This window comes from Apostichopus japonicus, chromosome 1 (genome assembly GCF_037975245.1).
Source record: "Apostichopus japonicus isolate 1M-3 chromosome 1, ASM3797524v1, whole genome shotgun sequence".
Taxonomy (NCBI): domain Eukaryota; kingdom Metazoa; phylum Echinodermata; class Holothuroidea; order Aspidochirotida; family Stichopodidae; genus Apostichopus; species Apostichopus japonicus.
Genome location: NC_092561.1, coordinates 4,043,812 through 4,060,010, shown reverse-complemented (window position 1 = coordinate 4,060,010; position 16,199 = coordinate 4,043,812). Strand labels below are relative to the sequence as shown.

The window sequence follows — 16,199 nt, the reverse complement described above, 5'->3', positions numbered from 1 at the left end:
GAGTGAATTCACTGTAACACCAATTTTGTGTTCTTCCTCTTCATTCCTGTCCCCCTTTTTACCCCCCCTCCCCCCCCATCTTTATTGTTTCTTTAAGTTCTGTTTTTTTTTTTTTTTTTTTTTAAGTATACTTGCTTGTTGCTTTTTATTACAAAATTGGTAACATTTTGGACACCGGAAGGAATCGTTGGGAGTGGTTGATAGGTTTGATCCTAAACAATCCATGCAACATCAATGAAGGCAAGGAAGAAGTTCCGGTTCTCTCAATTGATTAAGACAAATTGAACATTTGAATAAGCTTTTATCAATGTCATTTAGAGGAACAACAAACGACATTTTGACCGAAAGTCTGCAAGAAAACGTTTAAAATGTGTTATTTTGACTCTGAGCTTGAATTACCAGATTGCTCAATGCAATGTGACGTCATCGATCTATTTCGATCGTTTGTTTATAACTTGACAGATTCGAAAGTAAAATAAATATACTCAAAATACGAGATGATCTGATAGATTATAACACATAACAGAAGAGGTAATAGACTAAAGTCTCCTTACACTATATGTATTGTATTGTTGGGAAAGGTTTCAGTATCTTACATAAAATAATTGCAAAGCGTTTAACATAAAAAAGATTGATCGATCTGAAATGCAAAGCAAATGCAAAGGGTTGAAATACATGCGTCGAAGGTAGAGCGAACGTCAAAGAGTGACTACTTAGGGGTATGCATAGATGATAAACTGACATTCAGTTGTCATATATCGAAGGCATTGAGTAAGGTGTATTACATGTTGTCCAGCTTGGCTTACGTAGTATCTTTCTTCAATGAAGGTGCAAAGGAGAGTGTTTTCCGTTCTTTCATCTTGCCACACATTATATATGCTGTACCTGTCTGGTATCACTTCATTTCCGCTAAAGATAAATCCAGACTGATAAAATTCCTTAAGTATGCATCACAAATACTGCATATCGACTATCAATCATTAAGAGAGGAAGTAAATGGAGCTGCTAGGAGAGACTTCGTCAGAATGACAGAAAAAATCAGGAATGATGAAAAACACCCACTGCATGTCCCACTCATGAGTCATCTAGTGAAGTCAACCAGAACCCTCAGAAATCCAAATATCTTGCCCAAATATAGAATTCAACTGTATAGAAATTCGTTCATATACCGTGCAGCAATGTTTATACAATTTGATAGTTTAGAACCTTTATTATAGTTTCAGTAATGACTGTTTCATCATTTTATGTTTAAACCATTTAACAATCTTATTTCTTTCACTTACCATTTACCATATCATTTGTTTAATCTTAATAAGAACTGTTTTTTGATGAATGCCTATTTATAAATATTTTATATTTATACTGGTTTAAAATAAATCGAATAAATCGAAAGCGTTTAACATAAAAAAGATTGATCGATCTGAAAATGTACAGGAATTAAAGATGAAAATATCGGTTTTCATTCAGGTCACTGCATGATATTTGGAGAAGAGACTGAACCTATTAAAATCTGCTAGTAAAGATCATTCCTTGAAAGTTTCATTAATATTTTATAGAATCATTAGTGCCAAAAAAAATAATAATAATAAATAAATAAATAAATAAATAAATACCAATTAGTCACACCCGTATGTCACGTATGTCATTAAAAGTGAATGGACAATGAGGTAAACCACCCGATACCAATAGCTAGTACAGTAACTACTGTTCATGTTCCACAACCGTACATCAGTAACTACTGCGCTGTGATCGCAACACGGTAACATGTGGAACAGGTGGCACAGAAATTACTGCAAAGCTGTTACACGTTGAACTACAAGTCCGAAAGGTGAAAATGCGGGGCGTCTGGGTAACGAAGACCACATCCTAGTTTTATACTGCATGCGAGATTCAGATGGTAGCCTAACTTTTTTCTAATCGTATTAGTAAATCCATTTGATTGAAACATTCTTCACGGACAGGTGATTGTGTGCAAGTCTCAAATAGATACAAAACAGATACACAAAATGGGACCTAAGGTGGGGGAGGGGGAACCTAGATGAGCCTTATGGGTAGCCCCACGTGTAAAGAAGGCCTTAATATAGTAATAATTTACCACGTCAAATGCTCATAGACTCCTTGTCCAGTCGCGCAGTTCTTTGTCTTACATGGGAACGTGTAACAGCTTTGCAGTAATTACTGTGCCACCTGTAACTCATGTTACCGTGTTACGAACACAGCGCAGTAGTTACTGGTGAATGGTTGTGGAACATGAACAGTAGTTACTGTACTTGCTATGAGTATCGAGTGGGTAAACTTACCTCTGTATTCTCTCCGTGAAAAATAAGTGACGGAAAGCGAAATGCGAATCAAAATCTGATGCTGAATTGCCGTTTGACTGACATCGAACCAGTCTATAGGAAAAGTATCTTTGTTTTGATAGTTTGGTCAGAATTGGAAGGATACTAGTCCTATATACATTGTGTGACTTCTACTTTATGGATACTCAGATGTCAACTTGTTATCATCAAAACATATTTACCACAATTTTGGTTTTTTTGTTAAAGGTACCAGGTAACCAGGTCCCGGCACGTAGTCCACTGATTTTACAGTAACTTACCGCCTTTTGAGTGCCTGTACTTGAAAATTTGGCAATAAAAATGTATGTAGATACAGAGTATTAATGCTTGCTTATAAATCTCAACTTTGCACTAGATAGTCACCACAAATAAAACATAAAGTACTTGTATAAACTATGTTCATGTTTACAAATAACGTCCTTCAAAATAAGAACGTGTCTTAAACAGCTTGAGGATGTTTGAAATATAGAAATATGGTGAGTGGCTTACAAGTGGGTCTGGTACCTTTTAACGTTGTTAAGTCTAAAACATTTAACGTTTTGAAAAATTCCATATGCTTTCTGGATTATTCTTCGAAGTCTGATGTAAAAATATACAATTGCGAGAAATTGATATGATGATCCGTCAGTTATACCATTTTTAGCTTCTCGCTTTGCAAATATACTGTAACAATTTTCTGCCTGTGATTAGCGTCAAGCCAGAACGATGGAAACTTGGTACAAGATCTTGTACTTGGGATCCCGAAGAAGGCAAACACGGACACCGAAACTTATCCGCGAGAACGGCTTAGCTAGTACGAATGCGAGCAATTGCGTATATTATAAAGTCGCATAGCTGTTGAAGATTAAAATTTGATATATATACAACCTTGCGGTTAAGTCGGCGACAAATCTAGATGCTACAGAAATACGTGTTTACATAGCCAGAGTAGAATGTAGATTGTAAAACTATATAATGTGAACTGTCGAATGTAAAATTAGTTCTTCCTTCACTACAGGCACAATATATATGAGCCTCTGACATAAGCTTAAAATTTTACTGCTATAAAAAATATTGTTATTTCGTATTTCGTAATTAAAGGCATTTACATAAAGAAAAGTCTGAATTACCACGAAACCCCTAATACAGATATAAGTATTGCTATTGATATAGGAGATCACACACGGATCTTAACCTTTGAATATACCGACATGTTCCACGTATTGCATCACAACCCCAGGGTAAGTTTGCTAGTGGGTAAGGATATACGGAGGCAGCTCCACAGAGTACTTAAATAATCTGCTACGAAGCTTTGCCTGCTTATAAACCAGGAGAGATTATCCCATACAATCTACCATTATATTAACAATGGCTCCTCAAGTACACAATGGCTCATCAAATTCCACAGGGCTCAAAATGACACTAGTCAGCGATCATGCTATGTTACTCATTTGGAAACTAGATGACGCAATACTTGTGACGTCACAAATGTGCAACACATTTGTCTTTGTTTGTCACTGACAGGTAATTTGTAACTGCCAATTAAATGTGAAGTTACTCGACCAATATTCAACAACAAACTATTCAACATTTCATTGAATTTGTCAAAGTTATACTACATGTATTCCAATCATATAGGAGAACCAAAAGCTGATGTAGATGAAGTCCCATGTATATTTTGACATACAACATCAAATTCGCTTCGTTTCACAATCTCTTCCTGTACCTTTACGAGTTAATTTTCTCGTCCGTTCGATCTCTCTGACTGCATGGTTCTTGAGCCGGTAACTTACCACCAATGGATACCATTGCGACCGTTATCAGTTTCCGTCTACTACGTTCTGCAATGAGAATGGAAGCAGCATTTTTCAATCATGTAATCACATTTGTAAGCTATATCTTCCACATTACCCTGTACATTTGTAAGATACATTGTAAATAAATACAATTTACACTTAAAACCATTCCTACGAGACATAATCAACTACGGGTCACATGTGAACGTCGAACTGGTCAGAAAGTTTGAATAACAACATTCATCCTGCACAATAACTTACACCAATACAAACGAACCATGTATCCTAAAGTACTTGGTTCATCTCTTGTATGTGTCAAGAAATTCACAGATCTCAAAATGTGGCCTCCGATATTTGCCGGAAGTTTTTCTTCTTTTTTTTGTATATTTTTTTCTTTAATTTTAACAACGATTACGTTCACATACTATAGTTTAAATCAATACCTACTGCAAATATTGACATGATCGGATGATTTACATTTTACCCCCAAGTACGAACTCATATGTAACTGAGATGAAATATGAAAGTATATCTAATTCCATAGAGATACTTTTTTGTTTCTTCTAATTATTATTTACTATTCACTGTTAACTATTTCTTATAACGACTGAACCGTAACTTGCAAACACGTAAATTCCATGGACGTTCCGTCGAAACACTTATTTACATAAATGGTAGCAATATTGACTGTGTATTTACCAATCCGTAGACGTATAGCCTCTTTGAAGTCCAAGTGGCCACCACAAGTTTCTCGCCCTCGTCTGTATCCAACATTGCAACAAATTGTGCATCAGATTCCACTGGTTTATTCTTCAGCAAGGTTCGACCATCTTGACTAAACTGCACCAGGTTACATCGAGATTGATATCTGATGGTTGCCTCCCAAAGCATGTAGATGAAACCTTTCTTATCCATGCAAACACTAAGAGGTCCCCAGTCGCCCTCTTCAAAATCCGGTTTCGTGATCTCAATTTGTAAAGAAGCATCCATCCCATATAGAGTCACAATATGCGCACGTCTTTTAGCAAAATCACAAACAAGTAGCTTGTTATTGCGAATTGCAATATTTCTGGGCCAACTGATCACTTCTGGTAATGTAAACTTGTAAAGGAAGGTCAGTTTATTATCGAGAACAAATGTATCCCTGCTGTTAGTATACACCAAGATCTGATTGTTAGCATAGTCGAGAACTGCGCCCATTACAGATAGATCAGGTAGCCATTCCTCCACTATACTTTCTATTTTCTTTCTTGTGTAAGAACGGTTATCATCATCATAAATACGGATTTCCTTTTCTCCAAATGGGAAAATGACCGATGAATGTGAAAAGGCAGTATTTGCTTTATGAAGACTCAAACGAAGAACCTCTTTTGGCGGATAATGTTGCAGTTCGCCGTTGTGGAATCTGTAGATGATTGTCGCAGCATGCCTATCAGCAGATTCACTAGTGATGAAGATCCGCCCGTCTCTACCACTTGCTAGTCCGGTGATCCACCAAGCCGCATTTTTGCTTCCTTCAATATTAACCACCAAGTCTTCCTCCTCCGGAATTCTCACTTTGTCACTGTTAAGTGGTGGAAGATCTCTCTTTTCAATCAAGGAAAGGGATTCCAACTCTGGAAATTCCATCCTAGCACCATCAATGAGAGATTTGTAAGCTTTTCTCAAGTATGGCATACAGCTGGCGTCCGACCATTTGTCATGTGTCGCCAATATAACAGATGCCGTTGATCTTAGGTTATCACACATTATCACGCTTTGTTCAGTCAAGTCCGAAATCTCTTTCAGTTCTTCAGCATTCTGTTCTGTCTGTTGGTCTATGGATTGTTGTAGATAATGCAATTCATTCCTCAAAATATCGAGCTCTTTTGATATTTCCATTCCTTTCGAATTTTTAACTTGTAGTTCTTCCTTAGTTATTGCTTTGCGTTCTTGTATAAGCTTGTTATATTTTACTTTAAGTGCTTCCATTTCCTTTACCAATTGCTTTTCTAATCGAGCTACGTCTCCCTTCTCTCGGATTTTAATAGCGTCTTCATGGTCTTTCAGTAGTTTCGTCCATTTTCCATCTTCCTCGTCGTATTGTGTTTGAAGAATGCTTCTCCTCGCTGAAGCATTCGAGGTAAGTTGTTTTCCAACAGTCTTTATTTTCAAAGATAAGCTACAAACCTTATTTCGAACTTCTTCTAGGTTCTTTACTTCTTCTTTAAATTTTGTTCTCTCCATTTGTGCAAAGTCGCTAACGTTATATATGTTATGGCCGCTGTGTTTGCCAGTTGTAACGCACGCGATGCAAAGAGGGATGTTTTTGCAAGTGACACAGCATGCATCCGACACTTTGTCATTATGAATCGGACACTTTGGCGCCTTCGAAATACAAGCCATACCTTTCTCCATCATCTCACTTAATCCAACATCTTTAAGATTTACGACGAACTCCCAATGCTCTTCCAGGATCCTACTTTTGCGATGGAATTGACCGCAATCTTCGCACAAATAGTCGCTGCATTTGAAGCAATAAGCCATACGTTTCATTTTCTTGGAGCAACCTGCGCATTCTATTTCCTCTTCGCTTTCAAATTTACTTTTAAGGTCAATGAAATATAATAGAGATTTCATATGGGAGTCTGTCTTCAGTCCTTTTAATCCATCAGATGGTATGTTAAATTTTTGGTTACATTTTGGACATTGAAATGATTCATTTGGTCCTCCAAGTTTTGATTGTGAGCAATCCGTACAACATCGATGCAGGCAAGGAAGAAGTTTCGGTTCTCTCAATTGATTTAGACAAATTGCACATTTAAATAAGCTTTCATCCATGTCATTTATAGGAATAAGAAAAGCCATCTTGACAGGAAACCTGGAGGAAAGTGAGACATACATTTTTTTTATTTTAATTTAATATATTTATTGGCGTAAATGTAAGAATCTATATATAATATCCTAGTCAGTTTGCGAACGCGTCTAACGAGCCATAGTGTTTTTTTTTAAGTGCCATTTACAATTTCATCAAAATGAATGTTGCAAACACTAATGGAACTTAAGCCATCTTAACTAATACTACGCTGAGCTAATGCCCGAAGCCTGCCCGGTTCCCTCCGTGGATCCTCCAATGCTGTTCAACTCAGATTGTATGCCATTACATATATTATTATTGACTTTTTTCAAAGAGGTTGCTTTATCTTGAGTTGCACCTTGCCTCCGCTTACTGTGTCCGATTTTGACTCTATTTGTGCAATTTCTCATGACAAAATGGTCACTTGCTAACTTAAAGAACAGCTTACATCAATACAATGATGATTAATATACATTGCATATGTATTGTGTTAATATAGATAATGTTTATCAAAACCGGGCCCGGGCCCCTAATAATTTGTAAGTTCCTCGACCAGGGCCTTCTGCATCCTTCAACCCCTGGCGTTACGCCGCTTGCCCTGTCTAAGGAAACGTCCAAACATATTCACTGAGAGATGCATTACGGTATACTCTTGTCAAATTTGTCTGCTTTCTATTGGTTTGTGTGATGGGGTAAAGCGAACGTGTGAATGAATCGTTGGGTATAATGTAGGAGATAACATTATGTTAAATCTACTGATATATATCCTAGAGAGGCTTTATGCACCAATAATAAACATGTTTCTACTTACCAGGAAAAGGGATTCTCTCAATGTTCTCTACCATTGAATTCCAAAGAGTTTTATTTCAAGAGATTAACATTAAGGTTCGTATCATGACCGCTTTTTGCCTGACAAAATTCCGTCTACGTGAGTTCGAAACTTGCCCCGTATTTAATCTATATTTATGGCCTGTTATTCTCGACTCTTTATTTACAATACTGACGCAGAAGTCAACATATAGCCTTCAGTGCCCTCAATGCCAAAAAGTTCAAAGCACTTTATATTTAAATAAATATTGGTTTTGAGTCTTTTTTTGGTGGTTACTGGTCTTCTAGCAGTGAACGTATGATTGGTCTGTTATCTAGCTTCTGACAGATAAAACTCCGATATTCGAAGAAGCCCTCGTGTATGGAAAGCCAAAACGGACATTATACAGTAGGAGACCTCTTCATCACCAATCGCTGCCATTGTAAGGTCAATGATAAGAGAGTAATTCGAAAATTCTTGCGCTGATTTCTGTATTCTTCTAACTTCTGCATTCAACTAAACAACTGGGTGTTGTCTTGAACAGCGGTATTGAAGAACTTAGCATGAATAGACTCCGGATGTGCGACCTGATTAATTCAAAGTTTGGCTTCGGCTTCGAGTACAACGTATATGTATGCTGCCGTGTTAGAAGAATCTAGTCGTAATAGCAGTTACCGACTTTGCGACGCGCGTGATAGTCATTGCCGACTTTGAAATCCTCGGTTTTGCAAAGTCGGTAAGAGAGACTCTATAGTTTCCCCTTTCGGGAAACCAAACATGATCCATAATCGTTTATGTCTGGGGTTTTGCAAAGCCCCAAATAGCCAGCACAGCCAAACAAGTTATAACTTGTTTGGAAAACAATGTATTTCGACGAAGGTGTCTTTTATTCGTCGACATACATTCCTAGCATACATCCCTCTCCCCCCCCCCTGCCACCCCAGGAACAACTCAAACTAGCAAACTCCTTGGAAGGATACGAAAAATCAAGCCCTTATACAAGTCTCATGTTTTTGCTGACAAGAGTTATACTACATAAAGTTCCAATAAATCATGAGGGACATTTTAAATTACTTGTTCAATCACTAGAGATAATGTTACTCGTTACCATACACCATCCTCGAGTGGACTTCAATAAGGAAGTATATATGCTACAGTGGGCTCTCAGAGTGTTGAGAGAAGACTCGAGCACACTCAAAACGAAACCCTGAACCCTTTAACCGAGTTTACGATAAACCGGGCTGGATAAATTCATTCTATACCCTTACCCTGTATGGCCCTCTTTCAAACTGACATAAGTGATGACGGTATGTCCTCGAAATAACCATGATATAATATACATATATAGACCATGAATATTTCATCATTCCTGTAGATTGAACTATTGTATTTCCTCTTACATAGCTCTTCCCATGTTCAATTTACCCCTGATACGCTTTACAATGGATATAACCACCATAGTATAGGGGCAACTGGAAAATATAAGCAGTTAAAATAATCTATAGGTAATGTCCCAGTGGAGACAATATAAGAGTATCTCGAGTCGACTCGATCCACACGCTACCATGCATATTCACCGCTCCGTATCATTATTTATCGAAGATCACATTTTTCCAAAAGTAGTTATATCTTATGTTAACCTTTCATGATCGTGCAAAGAAACATCTCACTTGATGCGGATTAGAACGAATGTCATCATGGAGTCCTTTTGCCATGGGACGCGTCGCGCCACTATTTCCATCCGATATCCATCATTTTGATGGCAGACAATTGTAGCTATAGATTTGGGAATTCAAGGTAAGATCTGCAGGGAAATGGGCCTGGAACTCTAGTATTTCCCTGGTTAGACTTAACTGTTCTGTTCAACTTTACAGAACCCCACGAGAACTGTTTGATTGAACGGTGTATTCATGCAGTAAACTACACAGCTAGGGACGTGCCTTCTGGAAATGGTCATTCATTTTGCGTAGACCTATGCAAGGGATTTATCACTCTGACGTCAAATTGTGTCTTCTCAGAGACGATGCTTTATACAAATAGACTGAGCGCCCTCTATTAATTTTTAGGGCGACTAAGTTTGCTAAAAAAAGTTGTTATTGAGGGTTGAAATATTCTCGTTCAAAAAGAAACTGCATCAGCCCAAAACTCATTTTCGATAGTTGTTGGGTTTTTTTTTAAAGAAAAAATATGAAAACTCCAGATTCAAACAGTTAGAATCCTTTTATTGTTCTATACAACAATACGAAGTATATTTTGCCATGATATACCAGTAGTGACAATACAATTAAAACATTTATTGAATTAGAAGAAATAGTTGCATGAATTAATGCATATGTTTAAGTAGGCCTATGGATGTATTGTCAGTTGTTTGAAATTATCATTTCTACGGGCACAAGCTTTTACGAGGCTTAATGAAATCTTAATGCTATATAATTATGGCTACCCCTCAAACCAAAGTAGAACTTATGGAAAATGATAATAAAATGAGTAAAGTGGTGGGTTTTTATTTTAACAATGAGATAACCATCAGAAAAGAACAAAAAACAAACCAATCAGTAAAAACAATAAAAAAATACAATGAAACACCAGACAGAAGAATTTAATAAAAATGACTATCATTGAATATGGCGCGTCTTTGTTTAGAGAGACAAAACAAAACAGAAATGATGTCACACTTATATATACTAAGTTGTCCTAGTAAAGTAGCTGTATACGTGTGGTCAACTATTTTACGGACCGTGGCATGGACAGGTTTTCAAAGGCTGGGGCGAGGGGGAATCCAAATTTCCCCTGACTGATCTTGGTAGAGAGGCGAACCGAAGTCCGTAGAACCGGGTTTGTGCGAAACATGTACTTCCGGGTCAAGTAGCTGCGCTCGAAAATTTGCTAATAACGGTGTTGAGGTCAGACTTCCAACTAGATTAGTCAAAAGAATGAACCAACTGCATTGACCATGGCATTGCATTGAAAACTTTATGCGTGCCTAAATATACGGTAGTATAGAAGAGACGTCGCGACGTGACTGCTATTTTATATTGTAAACCGTCGAGATTTGAAACTTCCCGTTTGTACATTAACCATCATCAACGTAAAATTTCTAAAGCAAATCAAATAACCAACTTTCGCAAAAAGTAATGCCTTTCTTGACAGTTATAAAGACCCTTTTATTAATCTGGTTACCGTCAAAAATCTGAAACTTTCCGTCAAGTCGAACATTAACCATCCTTATAAGGTTATAACCCAAATCAAATTACTAGTTAAAGCAACATGTATTAGCTTTATTTAAATTTATAGGTGGAAAATTGTGATCAATGTAGTACCGATGAAAGTAAGTCCATTCAATTGCAACTACGCCCAAAAGCAAGTCTTAAGTATCCGATTTTTGTTAACATATCGTCCGAATTTCTTCACTCTGAGTTTCTTTACGCGAATTCCTCGGCCACCGTACTACAATTTGTGCGACCGCAGTACACGAAAAACACACGATCGTCTGCTCAACCTGTGTGTTTACAAATTGAGTACATACTCGATCTCGTACTATACGCACCGTATAGAAACAAACACATTTTTTTAGTCCTAGTTCACAGTCTAGTCACAGAGCTGAGGAATAGGTTACCCCGCGAAAGTTTGATTTAATGTGGAAAATTCACCGACTTTTGGATAATTATATGGAATATTCGTCATGGTTTGAAGTGTAACTTCAACCTCAAAAGTTTTGAGAAGGCACTGCTGAAAAATATCCGACGAATTTGCTCATCATAAGCAAAATGCCGGGATTTATTGCATTTGGCAGACGTTGGAGTGTAGGGAGCGACGATTTGGTGATACCAGGGGTTGTTATGTTCGTATTACACTGTGTGTGGTAAGTGTGGTCCAAATCAATGTTACATATTTCAGCAAAATCGACTGAGACCATGTTGTGCGACTGCGGGAAGGCGCACCAGTGTTTTTAAAGTCTCATTATGCATCCATAAGAAACACGAACCAACCGATTTCTAACTCAAGCCTACTACAATCTTGTTTGGTACTACAGTAGGCCTAACTAGGCTAGTAAAAAGGGAGTTCTTGCACAATACACCGCAACTCGGTAGACACACTTATAAAAAATACTGGTATAGTGGTCACCTTGCATTCAGACTAACAGATATGGGTTATGAGAACGATGCAACTTTTTGGGGTGGCTCTCTTTGAAAAATAAACTAGGCTAAGTCCAGAGTAATGCAAATGTCATGGCTTGGCGGATTGGCAGTCGCGGTGAAATCAATGGGCCTTTACCCTGGTCTCTCTTTAAATTGTTATGCAACTATGAAGCTGGCATTAGAGACTGAGTGGGAACTAAGTGACTGCTGCGTAATCTACAGTTGAGCTGTAAATAAAATAGTATAGTATGAAAGGTCCACGGTAAAATCATGATAGTAAGGGCAATATCTTTTAAAGGATACTGGCGATGGTGATCTTGCTGCGCAGCTGATTAGTTCTATCCTTAAGCAGGTCTGTCCTTAAGCAATGTGATTTCATCGATAATTTGACCAAATTCCATCGAATATAGAGTAAAAATAGAGTTGAACTGCACGAAGCAAATAAAACTTTACCTAACTTTGCACATGTGTTGAAGTTTACTACAGTATAATTCTGCTAAATATAACATTGTACATGAATTTATGGAACACAGGGAATTACTGTATACTACAATAAAGGAGGCCTCAATGATCACACAATCATGGGTAATGAAATTTGCTGCCAATATTTTGTCCCATTCCCAGAGATAAAGCAAATGAAAACTTCAAATGGAAACATTGGTGTCCCAACAAAACAATTGCATCAACACATTTATCAGATACATGGCGTGTGGAAACGTCTTGACCTCACTATGTAATAGCCTAACGTTTAGAAAAGGCCTATCAAAAAATAATGAACGTACAATTTTCCCCAAACTTCTATAGTCAGTGAAGTAGAGTAATTAATGACTTAAATGTAATATGTCATTCGAACAGCTTGTGCAGCTACTGAAATGTTATTTGGCCACAGATATGTAATTAAATGTTAGTATTCAGTAGTAAATGCGTAAAACAAGTGCCCCAGCATACAGCCTTAAAATGGATGTAGGTGGTTCAAGTTGTCATGTGCTATTGAAGTAACCTTTAAAATTGTTTTGACAGAAAATTGTTAGCATGTCAAATTGTCAATGGCACTACCAGTATGGGTTTTAAGGGTGTTTCGTGTAGGCCTAGTTTGTGTACAGTTCATTCTCTTCCATTGGCTAAAATTTTGTGAGTTTTTTAAACTTACAAGGAAATAATGGCCCAGCATACTGTGTACCTCTATACTACCTGCATATTGTTTGTGTACAACACAGTTAGCTAACAGCTCCCTGGTATTAGCAAAGTGCAAAATGACAAACAGTACATTGTCAACCATTCACACATACTGTATACATACTGTATTCATGACTCATACAACCAGCATTTTGTAAACTTATTATTTTGGGTAAGGAGTCTACCATTCAGAGTGGTTTGTGGTTTTAGAAAGGACATGTATACAAGTTCGTTGAAGTATTACAGTAAACAGACGTAGTCAGCATTTACAACAACCTCGATCCCTAGACTATACTGTACATGTAAACAGTTTCATTGAAGTATTTTTGCATACTTGCAGTACAATTTTGTGAACAATTTTGTTGTCCTAAATCTATAACCAATCATGTAATAGTTTAGCTAGTTTGCAACTCCAGAATGAAACAAAATACTAAAAAAAAAAACCAAGAATAAGAGAAACTGAACAGCTATGGAAAACAAGGGGGCGAGGGGGAGGGAGGGGGGTAAGCAATGAAAGGTAAAAAAGAATAGTGCAAAATAACCTTGGGAGAATATTAAATTATTAAAGCTAAGACAAAAATGTTTATATATGAATTTGATGTATATGTATTTACTGACCTTGAAAGATAAATTTTATACAAAGCTAGCCAGATTCATGCAGACTTTAAGACCTACTCCCACGGTGTGTAGTGGGAGGTTGTATTCAAGCAAAGTCTATATTTGTGGTTTTACTTTGTGACTGAAGAAAATGATAAAAACAGCTGTTCCTGTTTAGTACTACGTAACTACGACAAAGGACACTGTGACAGTCTTGGGACAATGTGACTGTTCTTGCATGACACATGTTAATTGTACTAAATGTGAAGCATCAAGACAGTCTTCATTAATAATGTTTATCATATAATTACACCCATTAAGTTGGGGGTTTTAACAGCTACACATGAAGCACTTACATTGGATCAATTCATTCATGTTATTTATTATGCGGTACAGTACATAGCTAAATCTTGGACAACAAATTTAGTTAGTCAGAAATATTACTGTTCTAGAAAATTCATAATAATGTAAAAATCTAGTTCATGGAAATGAATGATATTTGTTAAGTTTATTTGTTCCACGTTTCAGTAATTGCACAGTTTGTAGTGCAAATATGGCTTTCTGTACAGGTTGATGCTTGAATGAATGTTTTGTGTACAAGTCATGTATGTAATACATCATGAGTACATGTGTTGAAGAACTGTACAAGTAAAACCATTTCACAGTTGTAGCAAGTGCTGTACTGTTTGCTTGCTTGATAACACACTGTACTGTGACCTGACACCATTTACTATAATGTTCCTTTCTTCAAGTTCAGGGGACAGTAAATGTTGAAGTTTGGATAATTCATTCACTGGTTGACTTTTGACTCCTTCATTATATATACTAAAGAAACTGAACTTCCTACTTTCATACAGGTCTGTAGACAAATGTGAGATTCTGGAGGAAGTATTAAAAAAAATACTATATGGTACAGTAGGATTGGAACTTGGAAGGAATGTAATTTATGAACATGTTTTTATTATGAATCATGGATGTTAAGCTACAGTAGACAAGTAGTCTCTATCACCTTTTATCAATTCTAAATCATAATGTATATATTGTACGGTATGTACAGTACAGTATGTATAGTAGTACCACACTATTGTCTTGTCAAAATAGTTTGATTGGAGGGTTTAATGTTTTTTTAGATGTAAGGTATTCTCATTTAAATACAGACTTTTTCTTCCAGGTTCCTGGACAATACCAAAACAGTAAGCAATGTAATTGTGCTACAATATGTACAGTAAGTACCAGTATAAACTATGCACAAGAATTGTTTCCAATGTACTGCAGTACTAGTACATGCTTTTACATGTGTCTAACAATCGTCACATCTCATTTTATGAATATTCAGTATTTAATTTGCATAATTTTATCTTCTTGAGACCACAGTTTGCAAATTTAATAAGTTATATACAGACCTGTCTTAATATTCATATTTTTGTGTTGTTTGCTATGATGGATCTGTATAAATTTGAAGGTTTAACCAACATTGTCTCTTTTAACTGCTCATTGGTTGTTTTATACTGCCGTTAGCATTTATTTGCATAATTATACAAAACTTGAAATATTCTCAAAGTGAACCAAGAGCACATTTCATGCTACAGGATAGATTCAAGTCAAACGGTTGGTTCATTTAAAATTCAATAATTAAAACCATGCAAGCCATTGAGAAATTCAAATTTATATATACTGGTACTATTACAGTTGTATAGTATTTGACTTACACTGTAGCCACTTTTATCATGTAAAGTTGCAGGATCCAATCCTTGCATGCACTCTCATATTTTTCATTTTCTACAATTTTGTGGTATTAAAGTTTGTACTGGTACTTTGCTATTTTAGTTTCAATGGTTTAAATATCAACGGTAGCTACAGAGTTGTTATTGCGTTTTTCAAAAACTTAAACAATGCTGAGTCTTATATGATAAAGTTTGCCGTTCTACAGTGCAACTCTCATAGGTGTTGGGCTTGTATACTGTAGCTTTAGTCTATACAAGGTGAATTTGCTGTAGGTCTATTAAATTGTACTACAGCACTGGATCAGAGGGTACTAGAGCACTTAGCCTTTGTGGTATATTTAAATCCATTAATTCCTAACTGTATTGTATTGTACTTGATATGCTACTGTACATCTGTACATTACTGCATATCTTAATGGTCACTGTACACCACCTGAGCTTCTTGCAAAGTTACAAGATTTCAGGCATGCCTTAATCAGAATTGTAGCTCTGTGATTAAAACTAAATTAAATATTCTGGCCTTTAAGACATACATGATGTACAGTATTAATTACACTGGTTAACATATGTCCAGTGACTTTGCCCAACTATACGGCAAATTAACTTGATTCCTTTTATCGGTTAAAATGACTGAACATCTTCAAAGGGATCATTCATGCATTTTACATGTAAACTGCTAAGTATACAAGTATAATACATAGTGATTCCTTTATTTGTGAGAGTGTTGTTCTCAACGACTGTGAAAGTGCTGTGTACAGTATATATATGGAAATATTTTCTGCATTTACTGTACATATACAATACT

At 36.5% G+C, this 16,199-nt stretch overlaps 2 protein-coding genes across 4 annotated transcripts in view; one reads left to right on the top strand and one right to left on the bottom strand.

Moving 5' to 3' along the window:
• Nucleotides 1-545: 545 nt before the first annotated feature.
• Nucleotides 546-8,657, bottom strand: LOC139959104 (uncharacterized). Its single transcript, XM_071956720.1, has 3 exons — nt 7,762-8,657; nt 4,814-6,974; nt 546-4,159 (listed from the first exon to the last, which is right to left on the bottom strand). The coding sequence occupies exons 2-3, from the start codon at nt 6,959-6,961 to the stop codon at nt 4,139-4,141; spliced, it is 2,169 nt and encodes a 722-aa protein (XP_071812821.1). The 5' UTR covers nt 6,962-6,974; nt 7,762-8,657; the 3' UTR covers nt 546-4,138.
• A 2,619-nt stretch (nt 8,658-11,276) lies between these two features.
• LOC139958944 (diacylglycerol lipase-alpha-like) overlaps nt 11,277-16,199 on the top strand; it is a 55,214-nt gene continuing 50,291 nt past the window's right edge. For 2 of the 3 annotated variants that reach the window (XM_071956438.1, XM_071956515.1), the window contains exon 1: nt 11,277-11,620. In XM_071956438.1, coding sequence (XP_071812539.1) covers nt 11,526-11,620 — 95 coding nt within the window. In that variant the 5' untranslated portion in view covers nt 11,277-11,525. The remainder of the gene's footprint in view (nt 11,621-16,199) is intronic. The other variant, XM_071956599.1, reaches the window with a different exon arrangement.